Below are 17984 nucleotides of genomic sequence, written 5' to 3'. Positions count from 1 at the left end.
CATGGGCTTAGTTGCCCTGCTGCATGTGAAATATTCCCAGACCAGTGATCAAACCTGTTTTCCCTGCATTGGCAGGCAAATCCTTAACCACTGGACCACCAGGGAAGTCCAGCATTTATTTTTACGTGGTGTGAATGCACATGCCCAGGGCTTTTCTAGTCTGTCTATATTTTCATTTGGGAATTTACTATAAACACCAAAGGTTCTGCTAATGTGTTGCCCTGTGTGTACACACTGTGTATAAATGATGTGATATGACACGTGGTCACACCATCAGAATACAAAATGAATAAGAAGCTGATAAATACTTTCCTTAGCCCTAGAAGGACAGAGGACTAATGCTTCAAGTTAGTCATCTCAAATGCTTTTAGGAACAAGCAAGGAAAAAAATGTGTCACTGAAGACTTTCCCTTGCATCTCACACACAGACACCGTTCATAGAAGTTACATGTATGAGCCGTGTGCGTGGTGTCTCGGACAGCCTGTCAGTTCTTCCTGTTGCATTTATATCCTGTTGTCAAAATGCTGTGTAAATGAATCAGATGCTACTACCCTTCAATCTTTTTTTTAAGTATAGTTGTTTTACAATGTTGGGCGAGCATCAGGTGTAGAGCAAAGTGATTCAGATATGTCTGAATATATATCTATGCACCCCCACACACATATGTATATACACTTTCACATCCTTTTCTCTTACAGGTTATTACAAAATATTGGGTATAGTTCCCTGTGCTGTACAGTAGGTCCTTGTGGAGTATCTGTCTGTGTGTGTATGTTAAGCCCGTTCCTGTTTTATGCCTCCATGCCCTTCTTCTTTGGTAACTATAAGCTTGTTTTCTGTGAGTCTATTTCTGTTCTGTAAATAAGTTCATTTGTATCATTTTTTTAGTGTCCACCCATAAGTGACATCATATAATATTTGTCATTCTCTGTCTGACTTTACTGCTCCTAGTATGATCATTGCTAGGTCCATCCGTGTTGCTGAAGGTGGCATTATTTCATTCATCTTCCTATCTCAGTGAGTACTTAAGAGGTGCTCAGTGAATGTGTGTTGAACTGTTCAATTGGGCTCACTCTGGCATTTAGAAATGCCTTTTCTTTTCCTTTGGTTCCCACTCAGTGACTGTCTCAAATATTCCCGTAGTCCTTCTGAGCTGCTGAGGGAGGCTGCTAACGTGGTAGAACTGGGAGAGACCGCGTCTCCTGCCGTGTCCGCACTTTAGGGCTCAGCGTCTTCTTCTGAGCCCGCTTCCTGCTCCGGCCTCTGAGCGAGCCCCTCCCTTTCTTGGCGTCCTGGCTGTCGACCCTGGCGGCTCTGTAATACCAGCCCTGCTTCCTCTCTGGCATCTTCAGCTTTTCCTTCTCTCTTTGGTTTCCACCTCACTGCCAAGACATATATAATTATGCCATCTTCTCCAGCGTGAAATAGATATTTTTTAAAATGCTTTTTACTGTGATAAAAGTCACATAATATATACTATTTTCACCATATTTAACAGTACAGTTCAATGACACCAAGTCCATTTACATTGTTGTGCAGCTCTCGCCATCATCCACCCTCCGGAGTTTTTCACCTTCCTAAACTGAAGCTCTGTCCCCATGAAACATGAACTCCCCAGCCCTGTCTCCCCACCCGTCCACCCCACAGCCCCGGGCATCTACCAGTGTGCTTTCTGACTCTATGAATTTGACTATTCTAAGTACCTTGTCTAAGTGCAATCAAAAAGTATTTTGTTTGCACCTAATATATATTGTATAATGTATATTGCAATGTACTTTAAATTTTATTTATTTTTAACTGAAGGATGATTGCTTTACAGTATTGTATTGGTTTCGGCAAACATGAACGTGAATCAACCGTAGGTATACATACGTCCCTTCCTCCTTGAACCTCCCTCCCCATCCCCCCCACAGGTTGTTACAGAGCCCCGGTTTTAGCTCTCTGAGTCACACAACAGAAGGTTAATTTAACATATGTCCTCGGACTTCTGTGGTGGCTCAGATGGTAAAGAATCTGCCTGTAATGCAGGAGACCTGGGTTCGATCCCTGCGTCGGGAAGATCCTGTGGAGAATGGGATGTCAACCCCCTTGCCTAGAGAATTCCATGGACAGAGGAGCCTTGCAGGCTACAGTCCCATGGGGTCACAAGGAGTCGGACACGACCAAGCAACCAACACTAACATATGTCCTACAGATTACCTTCTTTTGTTCCCCTGAGCTATACAGTAGGTTCTCTTTAGTTACCTGTTTTATACCTAGTACTGTGTTTATATGTCAGTCCCAATCTCCCAGTTTAAAGGTATTTTTTAAAACCTTTTTTCCTCTACAAGGCTTTCTTTCCTTTCATTCCCTGACACATTTCTTGAGAAAGTAGTTTAATATATTACTTCTTTTTTCTTCACTACTCTATCAACCCTTAAACCCAAAGAATCTGGCTTATATTTCAATCCATCTGCTAAATGGCTTTCTCCAAAAGAATGAGTCCTCAAAACAAATGTTTGTTTCTTAAGCTTCAATTCCCTTGATATCTCTCTATCTGTCAATGCTGAGAAACCTTTTCTTTCTTGGATTGCTTGATGTAATATTATTCAAGTTTTCCCCTTAATTTTTCAGCTGCCTCTTCATGGCCTCTTTTGTAATTTCTTTTCCTACCTCCTAAAAATATGGGAGTTATTATCTCCAAGTCTGTTCTTTGTGTGAGTGCCATCCCTTCCTGACTTACCCATTCAAAATTAGGGGTCTCATAATTCTCTATAATATCCTGCATAGCAATTCGCTTATAGCTCCCCAGGAAATGTGTGACTTAATTGACTACAAACAAGTGATTGGTTAAACTAAACAAATAGATTAGGCACCATTGCTATAAAATAAATAACCAAATATATAAAAATCAGTGAGCTTATTCAAACCAGTGAACAAACGGAAGGCCAAATTACTTCAGAAATAAACAGTAATTACAAGGAGAATTTTTAAAATTCTGAGTTTTATACATTTACTTTCTTATAAGGATTGAAATGGTCAGAGGATAAAGGAATTATAGCAAGGATCAAGGGAATGAATTCCTTACCTGTACTTTCTGACGTATTTTTAAATGTACAGTGTTCTAATACACAGACTATTTTATATTTATAAACATACAGTTGTATATAGTCCAAACTATTATTTATAATAGCTTATTAGACTATTCAGTCAGTAAAGAATCTGCCTGGGTTCGATTCCTGGATTGGGAAGATCCCCTGGAGAAGGAAGTGGCAACCCACTCCAGTATTCTGGCCCGGAGAATCCCATGAACAGAGGAGCCTGGTGGTCTGCAGTCCTTGGGGTCGCAAGAGAGAGTCAGACACAACTTAGCAACTAAACCACCACCATATAATTTTTACATGATTATATTTGTATATTTTTCACAGTAATATGGATAGGGTTCCCAGAATAATTCACCTCCCTCCCTGAGTTCAAAAGTAATTTTATACTTTATTTCCTTTTATTTCATGAGCACCAAAATAGAAATGAGTCAGAGCTTCCGGACAAGTGGCCTCCTGTGCCCATCCCGAGTTGTAAATAGATCTCTACACTTAAACCAGAACCTATGGGAGAAAGCAGTTGCCTCAGTGACCCTAAATCTAACCCCTAATTCACCAAGCCTAATTTATTTCCAGCCCAGTTCCTGAAAAAAAGACCTAAATCGCCTAACCTTGAAGTATTAGGCAAAGTACTAAGCCCTGTAAGGAACTCTTTTTCAGGAATGCTTTATTATTGTTTTCTTTGGAGTAGAGTTGATTTACAATGCCGTGAAAGTTTCCGGTGTATAGCAAAGTGACATTTTATCTGAGAGTTTGGGGTTTCCATAAAACAGACCTGTGGACTCTTGTAAAGAAGACTTTGGTCTTGAAAGGAGAGCTGGCACTAGGCTGGATCATGGGGGAGGGTCTCCACCTCCATGACCATCCCCCTGCCTCGTTGTCCACCCAGTGTGTTTCCAGCCTGGCCGTGAAAAGGGGTGGGGAAATTAAGGTCCTCTGGCAGGATCAATTGCCCGGAGGGTGTTGTCCAGCCATTGCCATGGCTTAGCCCGAAGGGAAACAATGTGGTTTAAACATTGTTAACTCTCTTTATTTGTGAAACACTAGCCCCTTATTCTCACCAAACCTCCATCTTTTGTATTTTAAAAAATAAGTATAATAAGTAATCCAAGGATCTACTTAAAATCGCAGTGGTAGGAACTAGCATCATTAAATTCATTACCCTTATTCTAGTGATGATGACAGTTTTGTTCTTTCCGTCTCTTTACCCTGTCACTCTTTCTTGCATGCTGGAGGTTCCCTTGTACTGTTTAATCATAACTACCTTGCTATGTGTATTTTGGTTGGGGGACCTGGGCTTCAGTCATGGCTAATATTCTCACTGGTATTTCTCAGAATTCTTCCAGCCTTTTGGGAAACTGTGGGTACTGTGGACAGTTACTACGCAGAGTACCTTTACCAGCATCCAGAGCCCAGGGTAAACTGAAGAACTGTGAATGTGAGGCTTTGATGTAGATGACTAGGTACCATCCAGGATTATCTAGACATTTTTTAATTGCACTCATCTGTTCATTTCTGGTCCTTTCCACATTGACCTGTATAGTTTATGGCTGCTGCATCTGATTCCCGTGGGCTTCAGGAACCAAAGCGTAAACAACTTCCCAAAGCTCTTTTGCCTTCAGAAATCTGGCCAGCTCCTGCCTGTCTTTTTTTTTTTTTTTTGTCCATAAACAACCAGATATAAAATTTTTGGGGACCTAAAAAAAAAAAAAATATATATATATATGTATATATATAGTTTCCAACTTACTGTCAGTACCACATTATTCTTTAGAATTACAGGCAAAGTATTTGCCACTTCCTGCCTTTTCTGGCTGACTCATCACTGACCGTGACGAGGAGAGGTCAATAAATACCTTAAACGTTCCAACTTCTGGTTTTAAAAATTGAGAAAGGATATAGCTCAGTGTCGTGAAAGAGGATGGAAGGATTGAGCCAAGAATCCAGCCTCATTGTTCCAATCCTGGAACAGTACACTCTCTGATAATCCTGTTACGGAACTAAGGAAAGACACTTCGCATTGTACCAAACTTTAGAAATACTGGGTTGGCCAAAATGTCCATAACATCTTTTGGAAAAAATCCAAATAGGCTTTTAGCCCAACCCAGTACTTGGGGTGTTAATGGTCTCAATGCTTGTCTAGCCCCTCATCCATCTCTGCCCCTTCCCCACTTCCCCCCACCCTGGTCGCCCCCAGCTGTGATAGCCATATCGCAGAAGGTCACTGTCACTGCCCTCTTCCTGCAGACACAAAGGACATGAACGAATTCGAGGCCGACGGCTTCTTCGCTCTGCATCACCGCCGAGGCGCCATCAAGCAGGCCAAAGTCCACCACGTCAAGTGCCATGAGTTCACGGCCACCTTCTTCCCACAGCCCACGTTTTGCTCCGTCTGCCATGAATTTGTCTGGTATGGTAACTCGCCTGTGACGCCAACCTTCAGGTTATGCCTTGGGTCACGTCTTTTTTTTAAATTTGTTTATTTATTTGGCTGTGTTGGGTCTTAGTTACGGCACACAGGCTTCAGGGTGCAGGCTTAGTTGTTCTGAGGCCTGTGGGATCTTAGACCCCTGAGCAAGGACTGAACCCCCATCCCCTGCATTGCATGGCAGATTCTTAAACACTGGACCACCGAGGAAGTCCCATGATGCATCTTCTTAACCCACCAGGCCTGGCATGTTGGGGGAGTGTATGGGAATAGGTCCTACCTGAGAGTTTCCAGTGGCCTCACCTGGATTGAGGAGGCTCAAACGGTGTGATTCTAGAGAATATTTTCATAATAAAGCTCCTATAGCACCAGGAATCCAGCTCCCTTAGGAAAGATTTCAAGGAAACTTTGGTTTCCAATTAAATTGGAAGCTTCTGGGGGTGAGTGGGGAGGGACAGAAGACGGAGAGATCTTTATTGTAAGCACAATTTTATAGTCAAAACTGCCGCCAGCTCAACAACCCAACTGTGCTGCTAACTAAATGTCTGCAGAAGGCAACACTTGCCCATTGGAGCTGATGGGTTTCTATGTTTACAAGGCTCTTGGGTGTCTTAACAGCCCTCGAACAGAGATTGGTTCAAGCCTCAGTAACCACAACAGCGAAGGCTACGGTAGACTGGAGACTCAAAATGACTCCTATCTTTTGTTTCAGCTTCCCCCACTATTTTGGGGTCTTCTCTCCTTTGGGCTCTTGCAGGATCTGTTAATGCACAACCTCTGGCTTAACCAGGGTATCCAAAGGTCAGATAGACTTTTGGTGGGTTTCCATCAACTGTGTTCGTCTAATGACTTGCCTTCCTTTCTAATAGTGAATGTTAACAGAATCAATCTTAAGGTTGAGAATTTATTAGCTGCAAATGTTCACAGATACTCAGAAAGAGGAAATAAAGTGTTATATGGATATCTTTGCTTATCTGTACTGAACTTAGTAAGACAGTGAAAATTTTTAAGTGTAGACATGGAAATTTGCTACTTAGGAGCCTGTGATCCATTTTTGGTTGGGCATTTTTTGGTCTGCATGTTTGTTTGGAAAATATGCAAATGAAAGGGAAATGAACAACTCCTCATTTATTGAATGTTCAGACTTTTCACAAAGCAGGTCAACATAAGAGCACACATTAACACTTTTGCCTAATAGCAGACCAGGGCTGCTGCTCAGAAAATGCTCTGTGAGAGTAGGAAGCTATGAGAGCTGTTCATCTTTTAAATGTTTTGGTTTTGGTACTACAGTTGACACTAAAGTCCATGTACATATTCAAACATGTGCTTTATTGCAGGGGTCTGAACAAACAAGGCTACCAGTGTCAACGTAAGTAAGAAGGATTTCTGTTGTATTAGCATCATTCCTTTTGTTTAATTGTCCCTTAACTTCTGAAAATCTCAAGCTGTAGTTATTTCTTTTCAGAATGTAATGCAGCAATTCACAAGAAGTGTATTGATAAAGTAATAGCAAAGTGCACAGGATCAGCTATCAACAGCCGAGAAACTATGGTACGGACCTAGATTTGCCTATCTGAAATATGATGGTTTCATCCTGACATTACCTTTAACAAAAGCCCACTAATTCTTTTTTAAAGGACTTTTTAAAACATCCTTTTCTTTTTGGTTGCACTGGGTCTTTGTTGCTGTGTGTGGGCTTTCTCTCATTTCTGAGAGCAGGGGCTACTCTCTAGTTGCGGTGCTCAGGCCTTCTCATTGTGGTGGGTTTTCTTATTGCAGAGTATGGTCTCTAGGCTTGCAGGCTTCAGTAGCTGGGGTGTATGGGCTTTGTTGCTCCACAGCGTGTGGAATCTTCCCAGACCAGGAATCAAACCCATGTTCCCTGCACTAGCAGATGGATTTTTATCCACTGTACCAACAGGGAAGTCCAACAACTCCCTAATTCTTGTTCATAATGCAGAGTTCTTACATTTTCCCATGCATGTCAATATCCCTAAAACGCTTTCCTCTTCAGTGATGATTGTTACTGAGACCCAAAACCAGTGTTTCGCCATCTCTGTGTTTAATCGCCCCATAGGTCAAATCAAAATCCTAACAGAGGCTGCTTCAGATGAGATATTTTGAGGATTGTATGAGATATCACATGTGTAAAAGACAACACAGGTGACATATTTGTTACAGCACCTGGCAGGACTGTTCTCTATGCTTGTCTCTTCTGTTCACATATAACAAGTGTGAAAAGTCTTCTCACTCCTCACACTAATAAACCAATGCCTCTAGAGGAGGCATTATATAATATCTTCCAAAGGTGAAGGCACTAGTTCTAGGTTGAAAGAGAAAAGGAAATATTTATATTAAATTAGGAAGGGAAGTCCGTCGATATAACTCCCATTTAAACAAATAACTCTGGTCTCCTTCCTGAAATATTAGCCCATCTGTCCAAAGGCAGCTGACTTCAGCTATCTCCAGGTTACCTGATACGAGCATCTCGTGCCCTTGACCCAGAACAGCTAATGGCTTCCTGTCTTCATTGGACATGACTATAAGGCTTGACAAGTAAAAATCATGACATCCAAACCACATCATTGCAATGTTTTTATTATTCTGTTCATTCTGCAAAAGTCTCTGCTAAAGAAATGAAAAGTGGGGAACCCAGGGACACACGAACCATCACACTCTCTTGTTCCCTTTCAGTTCCACAAGGAGAGGTTCAAAATCGACATGCCGCACAGATTTAAGGTCTACAATTACAAGAGCCCAACCTTCTGTGAGCACTGTGGGACCCTGCTATGGGGCCTGGCCAGGCAAGGGCTCAAGTGTGACGGTGAGTCCCACGCGAAAGGTGCTTGGGGTCCCCACTGACAGAACCTCCAGGGGGTGGATTTGCAGCTTTGATGAGAGAATGAGGGAGGGAGGGAAGGTGGAGATGACTCGCTTGTTCAGCCAGCCCGGAAGAGCCCCGTGGTCCTGAATGAGAAGTTCCTGGATAGCAAGTCACTGCTGTTCTTTCCCTTCCACCTGCCTCCAGCCTGTGTCTTAAATCCCAGAGAAGTGCACAGTCATTCAGGTCCCGTGTCCAGGCTGCTCGCCTGATGCCTTCTGAGGCACCCAGTCCTGGGGAGCAGGGAGGCGGCGTGGTCCCCTGACTGGTCCTCTGCCCTGGCCTGTCCCTTCCTGACTCTGGCAGCTCTGGCATGCCCCTGCCCCTCTCCCTGGAGCCAGCAAGGACCATTCTGTCTGTGGCCCCATCGAGGAATGAGCCTGGCACATCTGCTGGGCTGCTGAAAAGTGCTGTACGGAAATATTCCCTGGCTCACTGAAGCTGGCACGCCTGTCCCCAAAGCGTGCTATGAACTCCAGCTGCACAGGTTAAGTGTTGGAAGTGTCAGTCACTGAGTCAGGTCCGGTTCTTTGCGACCCCATGGATGATAGCCCACCAGGCTCCTCTGTCATGGAATTCTCCAAGGCGAGGAGAGTGGAGTGGGTAGCCATTCCCTTCTGCAGAGGATCTTCCTGACCCGGGGGTTGAACCCAGGTCTCCTGCGTTGCAGGCAGATTGTTTACCATCTGAGCCACCGGGGAATCCTGCACATGGAGCGGCCCGGCTCTGAGAGGATGGCTCCTCCAGGTGACCTGACCACAGAGCCCGAGCTCACTCCCCTTTACCTATCCAGTTATTCAGCCTGACCCAGAGAAAAAGCCAGACAGCTTTCTCGCTCTAAAAGCCCAGGTTGCTAAGGCAATAACCTTTAGAAACTGAGATGCCATTTCACCAGGATTAGGGGGTAGGGAGGAAAAATTCCGACAAAAACTATCAGAGCCCTTTTGCCTTTGGAGTGGTGGCTGAGAGGGGACAGAGCCTAAGTTACGTGTTCAAAACAAAGGTGCCGCACTCAACAGGGAGCATTTTATTCTCAATTAAAAGAAATTTTTATTGGAGTATAGTTGAAATACAGTGTTTTGTTAATTACTGCTATACAACAAAATGATTCAATTATATATATATATGTATGCACATTATATAATGTGCATATATTTATATGCGTTTTTTAACACACTCTTTTCCATTATGGTTTATCCTAGGATATTGGTTAAACATGCATGTTTGCTAAGTCACTTTAGTCATATCTGACTCTTTGCAACCCCATGGATGGGTGTGTGCCAGGCTCCTCTGTCCATGGGAATCTCTAGGCAAGAATACTACAGTGGGTTCTTCTGCCCGAGGAGATCTTCCCGACCCAGGGATAGAACCCATGTCTCTTAAATCTCCTGCATTGGCAGGCAGGTTCTTTACCACTAGTGCCACCTGGGAAGCCCACTGATGAAACATAGAAGCCACTTTATTTTTTGTGGGTGACCCCATTTTAACTTATGCCACTGGCTAATGTGTGTTGGATCTTTTAAGTGATAAAGGGGGCTGACCTAAGCAGGAAGATCACCCTTAGCTGCCTCCTTATCCACATCCCAGGTGTATCTGTGGGCCTGGTGGAGCCTGGAGTGACATCTTAAGGAAGGCAGGAGATGTTAGGTTTTTCAACTCATTGCTGAAGGCAAACCCACAGGTAGTCAAAATTCATCTGAACCAGAGAAACCTCTGCTGCCCAGGGGACCACCACACACTTTCCTGTCTACCCCTGCTCAGCGGTCCATGGGTGGGTGGCCTGGCATTGTGTAGAGTGTCTTTAGGAGTTCATAGGCAACAGGTAACTTGGAGGGTTTCTGAGTGGACAAACAGGACAGGAATAATCAAATCCACACCTGATGGCATCTCGATTCTTGGACATCGGGATTTTCTTCCCTGGAGCCCATCACCCCACCTGCAGAGGCCTCGCTCATCCCAGCAGTGGCTTCTGCCTCTGAGCTCAGAACTTCCACTAGGATTCCTTGGCATTATTCCATGGCTCCCACGCCCTGCTCTGTTCCCTCTTTCCCAACATTCTTTCTTCTCTGTTCCGTTCTCTTCTTTCATTTCCCATCCTCTGGCCTTCCTTACTTTCCCTCCCTCTCTTCTCCCCTCCTCTCCCCACCCCCTTCCTTCCCCCTGAGTCATTCTCTGTTCTTGCTGGAACCCCGTGAGGCGGGGTACTATCTGCTCCCTCCTCATGCCCTTGCCTGCGTCTCCACCACCCACTCTCTCCCCTGGGTCTCCCTCCGTCTCTGCCTCACTCTCTCTTCTTCTTGCTCTCCTGTAAGCCTCCTGCCTAAGTACGGTCCCCTCTTATCCTGATCCTGTCTCCTTCCTCTGGCTGTTGAAATTTGCATGAAATTAGTCATCAGAGGAACTGTTTGCACTCAGAGGTTCAGTTATCACCTACTAGGTTGGTAACAGGCTTCTGACATTTTGATCCTGGTGGGCAGGGAGCCTTTCTTCACGGCACATCAGAGAGGAGCTTAGATCTGGTACAATTTTAAACAGTAAGATGCTCAGTCCCTGCTAACTGCCTCCCTCTGCCTTGCAGTCATGGGTAGGAATTGGGAGCTGGGGTCGCCCAACATGAAACCTGCCTCTGGGAGCCCAGGAAGAATCAAGTAAATCAGGCAGGTTCAGAGGACAGAGGCCATTATAAGTAGCATCTTTACTATAGTAAAGATTTCACTTCAGATGGGTTTTTTACAACTATGTATGGTTTATACTTACTCACATAGAAAATGCTATTTTGTTTTATTGTGAACGGTCTGTTTACCTAGTGAAAACTAAAGGTAAAGACAGCTAAAGTATCATCTAAATATTTCAATAACATTTTTAAAGATGGAAGAAGAGTTGTATTTGGTGAGCACCTTTCGGAGGCCAGTCACTGTGCTAAGTTTGTGCACACAAATGGGCGGCAGCCTTCCTTGCCATCAGCAAGGCTCTGGCTCTGCCTCGAGCAGGAGTCGTGTCCCAGCATCATGCCAAAAGGCACCTGCTGTGTGCATGAATATCTCAGTGAAGCAGAGTGGATGCTTGGTGGCATCATAAAAGCACCACCCTAACATCTGTCTTCAGTGTCTCCCTCTGCGGGGAAGATGGTGCTAGGGATTTGCCAGTTATCTGTTGGACATACCTGCACCCAAAACAGATCGTGTTCAGGGTGTCTGGAAGTTGATTCTGTCGCCCTTGCTCACGGCCTTGCTTCTTCTTTCAGCATGTGGCATGAATGTGCATCACAGATGCCAGACAAAGGTGGCCAACCTTTGTGGTATAAACCAGAAGCTGATGGCTGAAGCCCTGGCGATGATTGAGAGCACTCAGCAGGTAGGAATGGCTTTTCGGGGATGAGTCCCTGCAGTTTTGACTCAACACGGACTGTTTCAGTCCCGTCACTCTTGGATTTGTAGCAACTGTATGGGGCAACATGGAATCTGTTTCCAGGCACTTGCCTTGACCCTGGCTTTCATCTTCACATCCACATCCCGACTTTGAGATGTTTATTTAATGCATTTCGCTTGTGTGAATCTTTGTAAGAGCTTAAATTCTTCATGGAATGAGCAGGGGCACAAACAAATGCATTCATTAAAAGTATTGAGGATTCATTGATAGCGTTATACCTGTATAAGATGACTATGTAATAGCTGGTGGGAAAACATTTGCTGGAATCATCTCCAAAATGCCCCCAAAACACTGAATCCGAGGCAGCTTTGCCTTTCCGCTCAGTAGCATGCTGAATCCTCACATCCGTGAACAAACCCTCTTTGAGACTTGGCTTTGGGACTTCCCTGGTGGTCCAGTGGTGAAGACTTCACCTTCCAATGCAGGAAGTGTGAGTCTGATACCTGGTCAGGGAGCTAGGATCCCACATGCCTCGGCACCAAAAAACCAAAACATAAAACAGAAGCAGTATTGTAACAACTTTAAGAAAGACTTTAAAAATGGTCCACTCTAAAAACAAAAAACAAAAAACCTTGAAGACTTGGCTTTGCCTACTTGAGCTATTTTTCCATCCTTTGGTCTTTGATTCCTATTTGTGACTGAGTGCTGTGGGGAGTGTGGGAAAAACCAGTGAGCCCCCAGAAAATATGAAGGAAATGAGCACGCTCTGCTGACGCATAAAACATACTAGATGTTTGCAGGGTATGGGGTCCTAGGAGAGTGCCGAGGAGGAAGAGCGGTTCCGTATCCTACACATTCAGGGATCTGAAATGGCTTCGTGCCCATGGGCAGCAGCATGCATGGTCCCGCCCGTGGTAGGTGGGTCGGCAGGGGGTCTGACTCTTTGTTTGTCACCCAGGCTCGCTGCTTAAGAGATTCTGAGCACATCTTCAGAGAAGGTCCAGTTGAAATTGGTCTCCCATGCTCCATAAAAGGTGAAGCAAAGCCGCCATACGTACCAGGACCAGGGAAAAAAGGTAGCTATCCCTATTCACAGTAGAATTGTCGTCAGTAACTCATCTTGATTAACCTTAACCTGAGTCCAGGACTTCCCTGGTGGCTCAGAAGGTAAAGAATCTGCCTGCAATGCAAAGGACCCGGATTTGATCCCAGGTTCCCCTGGAGAAGTGCATGGCTACCCACTCCAAGTATTCTTGCCTGGAGACTCCCATGGACAGAGGAGCCTGGTGGGCTACAGTCCATAGGGTCACAAAGAGTTGGACAAAACTGAGCGACTAACACTTTCACTAAGACTTTCTGGGTTAAAGTCTCCCTTTACCTGGCCTGATAAATGATTCTTTTCTAGTTAGAAATGACCAACCTAGCCACCCACAAAGAGGCTTCTACTTCTAGAAGTAAAACCAAAATACAGCCCACTAGAAAAGCTTTGTAAGTGGATAGGGGTTGTGGGAAGTTGGGGTGGGGGTAGAAGATGGGGTATCTCTGGAAGAAATAATGGCAAACTTTGCCTTAGAATTTTAGAATGTTATTCCCTGCCATGGTCCGACTGTTTTACAAAACTAAATCCTCCATAGAGCTCTATGGTAGAAATACCACAGACCATCTTATTCTGTACTTTGAGACTTTACTGGGAAGTTTAAGATTAGAATGGGGAAAAATAGCCAATATCCTTAACATTTATGACATTATGAAGTTCATCCAGCCTCCTGTTGGAAGGTGCTTTTTGAGAGGACGTAACTGTGTGATTCTTTTTCAATTTTTGTTTTTTTAACACCAAAACCATTTTGTATTGAGGTATAGCCAATTAGTTAAATGTTGTGGTAGTTTGAGGTGAACAGCAGAGGGACTCAGCTATACATATACATGTGATTCTGAATAGTTTGAACATATATTATAAAATACTTATTTACCTTGGACTTAGAATATGAAAGGCAAACCTAGAGTGGTAAAGACAAACCTGGAGTGGTAAAGAGTCTTCCTGCCAATGCAGGAGACGCAAGAGATGCAGCTTCAATCCCTGGATGGGAAAGATCCCCTGGAGTAGGAAATGGTAACCCGCTCCAGTATTCCTGCTTGGAAAATTCCATGGACAGAGAAGCCTGGCAGGCTACAATCCATGGAGTCTCAGAGAGTTGGACACGACTGAGCACACACACAATTCCAACCACAAAAATGATAGGATAATTATGTGCTATGAGGTGCCATCAAGTGATACCACAGTAGATAAATGTGTCAATCAACATGTTATGCATGTTCACTTAGCAAAATGTGATATGTCAGGTATATGTCCTGAAAAGAAATGTTATAAGAGGGTGGGAAGGAGGTTCCAGAAAAGTTGATCTACACCTTCTCTGGCATGGGGTGAGCAATAAATTGTCTGTAAATTTTTTTTTAAAGAAGTGTTTGGATTAGATTTGGGAAAGGTCTCTGTGTAGACCATGTCTCAGAGGCAATCAAAATAGGCAGCATCTTGACCTGAAGACTGTGGCGAATGATTCCATTCGGGTCTTTAATGATCTGCTCTGCGGCTCTTCTTCCCTACATGGTAGGTCACAGAAATTGATGCCATTATGCCTGCAAGCCGTGCAAGCAATGGGGAGTCATTTTCCCTCCGGTTCGGCTAAAATCCCTATATGCCTGTGATTCAGCATCATCCAAAGTGCTTATTCCTGCTGCAGAGATGGTCTTTTGCTGATTGGAATGTTTCTCAACCTGACATTTTCCCCAGTCTGTCCCGTAAAGAGACACAGTCCACCCCCCAGATGCCAGGCTTCCAGGCAGGAGGTGCTCCTTTTGCCCTGCAGGAACCCCTTTCTGAACTGTTGCAGATGAAGCTTCAGAACAGGATATGAAAAAGAAAGCAGGTTCTCAGAATAGCTAGGATGACCCTCCGCTGTTCCTTATTTCCTTTTAACCACTGACTTATCATTTTCAGAGCCTCAGGGGATCTCCTGGGAGTCTCCCTTGGAAGAGATGGAGAAAGTTTGCCATCGCCCAGAACCTGAGCCGAACAAAGAAAGAACTTCTCTACATATGAAGCTAAAAATCGAGGATTTCACCTTACACAAAATGTTGGGGAAAGGAAGTTTTGGCAAGGTATGATACTGTATGTAGGATTCTGTGGGCCAGATGAGAGAAACTGAGAAGCAAAGCTCTGGCCAGCAAAACTGAGCTGGTGGGACCAAATCCAGGCATGGGTGAGCAGAGAGAGGCTTCCTGGGCGGGAACTGTGATGTGATGTGATGGATGTTAGGGGGCGGAGAGATGTCTGAATAAAAAGGGACCCAGGGGCTTCTCTGGGGGCTCAGACGGTAAAGAATCTGCCTGCAAAGCAAGAGACCTGGGTTCAATCCCTGGGTTGGGAAGATCCCCTGAAGGAGGCCATGGCTACCCACTGCAGTATTCTTGCTTGGAGAATCCCATGGACAGAGGAGCCTGGCGGGCTGCAGTCCATGGGGTCGCACAGTCGGACACGACTGAGCGGCTAAGCGCAGGGAGCTCTTGGGAGCAGCAGCCCCTGCTCCCTGGGGAAAGACAGTTCCAGCCATCTCACTTTGAAAGTGTTCATCCCACCAGCTTCTTGAGTGTGGTATCTTCGGACGCCAATGAAGCGGGAAGGTGCCCCGGCCAGTTCCTGTCTCTTAGATATTTTTGTTTCATTGGTGGTTTTGTTGTTGTTTTGCTCCTTTCTTAAACCCAGAGTGTGGTTTTACTTTCCTTATGATTTTTTTCTCAGTCTTGTCTTAGCCTAGGACTACTGTAATAAAACACCACAGAGGCGGGCAGCTTCCACAGCAGAAACGTATCTCTCCCAGTTCTGGGAGAGGCCTCCCTCTCTCCCAGGTGTAGACGCTGTCTTCTCCCTGTGTCCTCACATGGCCATTCCTCTGTGTCCCGATTCCCTCTTCTTATGAGGATGCCAGTTCTATGGCATCAGGGCCCACCCCATGACCTCATTTTAACATAATTATCTCTGTAAAGAACCTGTCTCCAAATAAGGTCACACTCAGGTGCTGGGAGTCTAGGACTTCAGTATATGAATTATTAAGGCTTCCCTGGTGGCTCAGATAGTAAAGAATCTGCCTGCAATGCGAGACCTGGGTTTGATCACTGGGTCAGGAAGATTCTAGAGGAGCCTGTCCATGGAATTGTTTGGAAGGGACACAGTGCAGCCCAGAGCTACAGCAATAACTTGAGTGTCTCAGGAAAAGTTTCACGGAGGAAGTCCCTCTCAATTATTCCTGCCACTCACTTAACAAATGGACTCTGTCATGGAGGGCGAGAAGAAGGAAGAGGAAAACATAATCTAAGAAATTATAATCAACTATCAGTGACGAGAAGATTTTCAAGTCAGTGATTGTAAAGAGGGATGTCATGGAATACCGGCTTTTACGTTATCTTGGATATTAAGGATATCTCATGTATTAATGAAATTCTCAGTTGTTTTTTTAATTTATATTGGATGTGACTTCTGGGAGAATTTTAGCCAGAGACTACTGTTCCATGAATTTGTGCAACCAAGGCCAGTATTATGCTCAGCAGACTTGGACTGTAAAACTTACCCAGTTTAATAATAAACAAGCTGAAATGCAACTAGGTCTTGCCATAGCTGAATGACTTTGTGCTGCTAGTAGGGGTGTGGTTTAATACCAAGGAATCGCCTTTGGCAAAACCCACTCAGCCCTGCCAACTGTAGCCAATAGCTGTTAATTCATTTCCACAAAAGCACGAACCATCGCTAGCTCACTTGGTGTTGTCCTGAGTGCAATAGGCAGTTTTACAGCCAGTCTTCATTAAAATGTAGCATCAATTAATGTGCAATGATAGCCTGTAACCAAAATGTGAAAGGACATTATGGAGATGGAGATTGCCTTTTCGACTTCTTAGTTTAAGGCTGGTTTGGGAAATGTTTTATTGAAAGAAGCAATTACCAAAAGAGGAGTTCTAATTGTTATAGAAATGTTTGTCTTTGTTCTCTGGGTAGATTTCTACTTTCAACAAAGTTAACATAGCTTTAAGTTAAACCTACTTGCCTTAGTAAATAACCCAATGGACAGCTGAGGGCTTCAGTGGCCTCAGCTCTGGGACCAGAGCACTAAGCTCCGTCCCATCAGAATCCCAGATCCCTGCACCCCGAGGGGACCCAATGAGGCGGGGGGATCCCCAAAGCAGAATATATTTCCTCTTCTGGAACTCCAAAACTTGTTCGTTTTTCTTTTTTTTTTTTCACTCTCTATAGATATGGTTCCTCACCAAAATGGTAGCCTCTCTATTTTGATTCTCCATCAATTTTAGGCCCAGGAGAATAAATGGCATGTTTTCTGGGGTTATGCACATTATTTCCCTGATGGTTCAGATGGTAAAGAATCTGTCAGCCATGCAGAAGACATGGATTCGATCCCTGGGTCGGGAAGATCACCTGGAGAAGGCAATGGCTACCGAGTCTGGTATTCTCACCTGGAGAATTCCATGGACAGAGGAGCCTGGCGGGCACAGTCCATGGGGTCGCACAGAGTTGGACACAACTGAGTGACTCACACTTTCACGTTCATGCCTGAATTCTCATCTAAGCTCTATCCTCTCTATCAATCCAGCTACCCCCTAAGCTATGTGTCTGCACTGTATTATTTTAAACATAGACACATGCATTTTCACTATTGGTGTGTCATCATGAACTTCAGCATTCCTTAAAAGTCACTTAAAAGAAACAAATGATGAGTGAGTTTTTTGAAGTATAGTTGATTTACGATATTATATTAGCTTCAGATGTGTAACATAGTAATTCAGTAGTTTTATAGGTTCTGCTCTAAAGTTCTTACAAAATAATGGCTCTGTTTCACTGTGAGGTTCAATATATCCCCGTGGCTCCTTTATTTTACACAGAGTAGTTCGTACCTCTCAATCCCATGCCCTTGTCTTGGCCCGCCCCCTGACTGGTAACCACTGGTTTGTTCACTATATCCGTGAGTCTGTTTCTGTTTTGTTACACACGTTCGTTTTGGTTTCAGGTTCCAATAACTGTCATTCAGAAAGCGTTTTAGAGTGCACAGGCCTCTTCCCCAGCCGCTGTTTGCTTTTCACAGCAATCCTGTAAGTCAGCAGTGTGGTGACAGTTACGGCTTTCCCACATTAGGGAACCGAAGCCCAGGGAGGTTCGTGTGTGTG

General features: G+C 44.4%; 1 protein-coding gene across 5 annotated transcripts in view; it reads left to right on the top strand.

Annotated features, from left to right (window-relative positions):
• The window catches only part of PRKCQ (protein kinase C theta), a 142731-nt gene that overhangs the window by 66446 nt on the left and 58301 nt on the right, over positions 1–17984 (top strand). For all 5 annotated transcript variants that reach the window (XM_043884032.1, XM_043884034.1, XM_043884037.1 and 2 more), the window contains 7 exons: positions 5329–5491; positions 6847–6878; positions 6975–7060; positions 8204–8333; positions 11635–11744; positions 12718–12835; positions 14755–14915. In XM_043884032.1, the coding sequence (XP_043739967.1) occupies positions 5329–5491; positions 6847–6878; positions 6975–7060; positions 8204–8333; positions 11635–11744; positions 12718–12835; positions 14755–14915 (800 nt within the window). The remainder of the gene's footprint in view (positions 1–5328; positions 5492–6846; positions 6879–6974; positions 7061–8203; positions 8334–11634; positions 11745–12717; positions 12836–14754; positions 14916–17984) is intronic.

The sequence above is a fragment of the Cervus elaphus genome, chromosome 23, assembly GCF_910594005.1.
Source record: "Cervus elaphus chromosome 23, mCerEla1.1, whole genome shotgun sequence".
NCBI lineage: Eukaryota > Metazoa > Chordata > Mammalia > Artiodactyla > Cervidae > Cervus > Cervus elaphus.
Note: the sequence above shows the minus strand (reverse complement) of the source record. Positions and strands in the feature narration are given on the sequence as shown.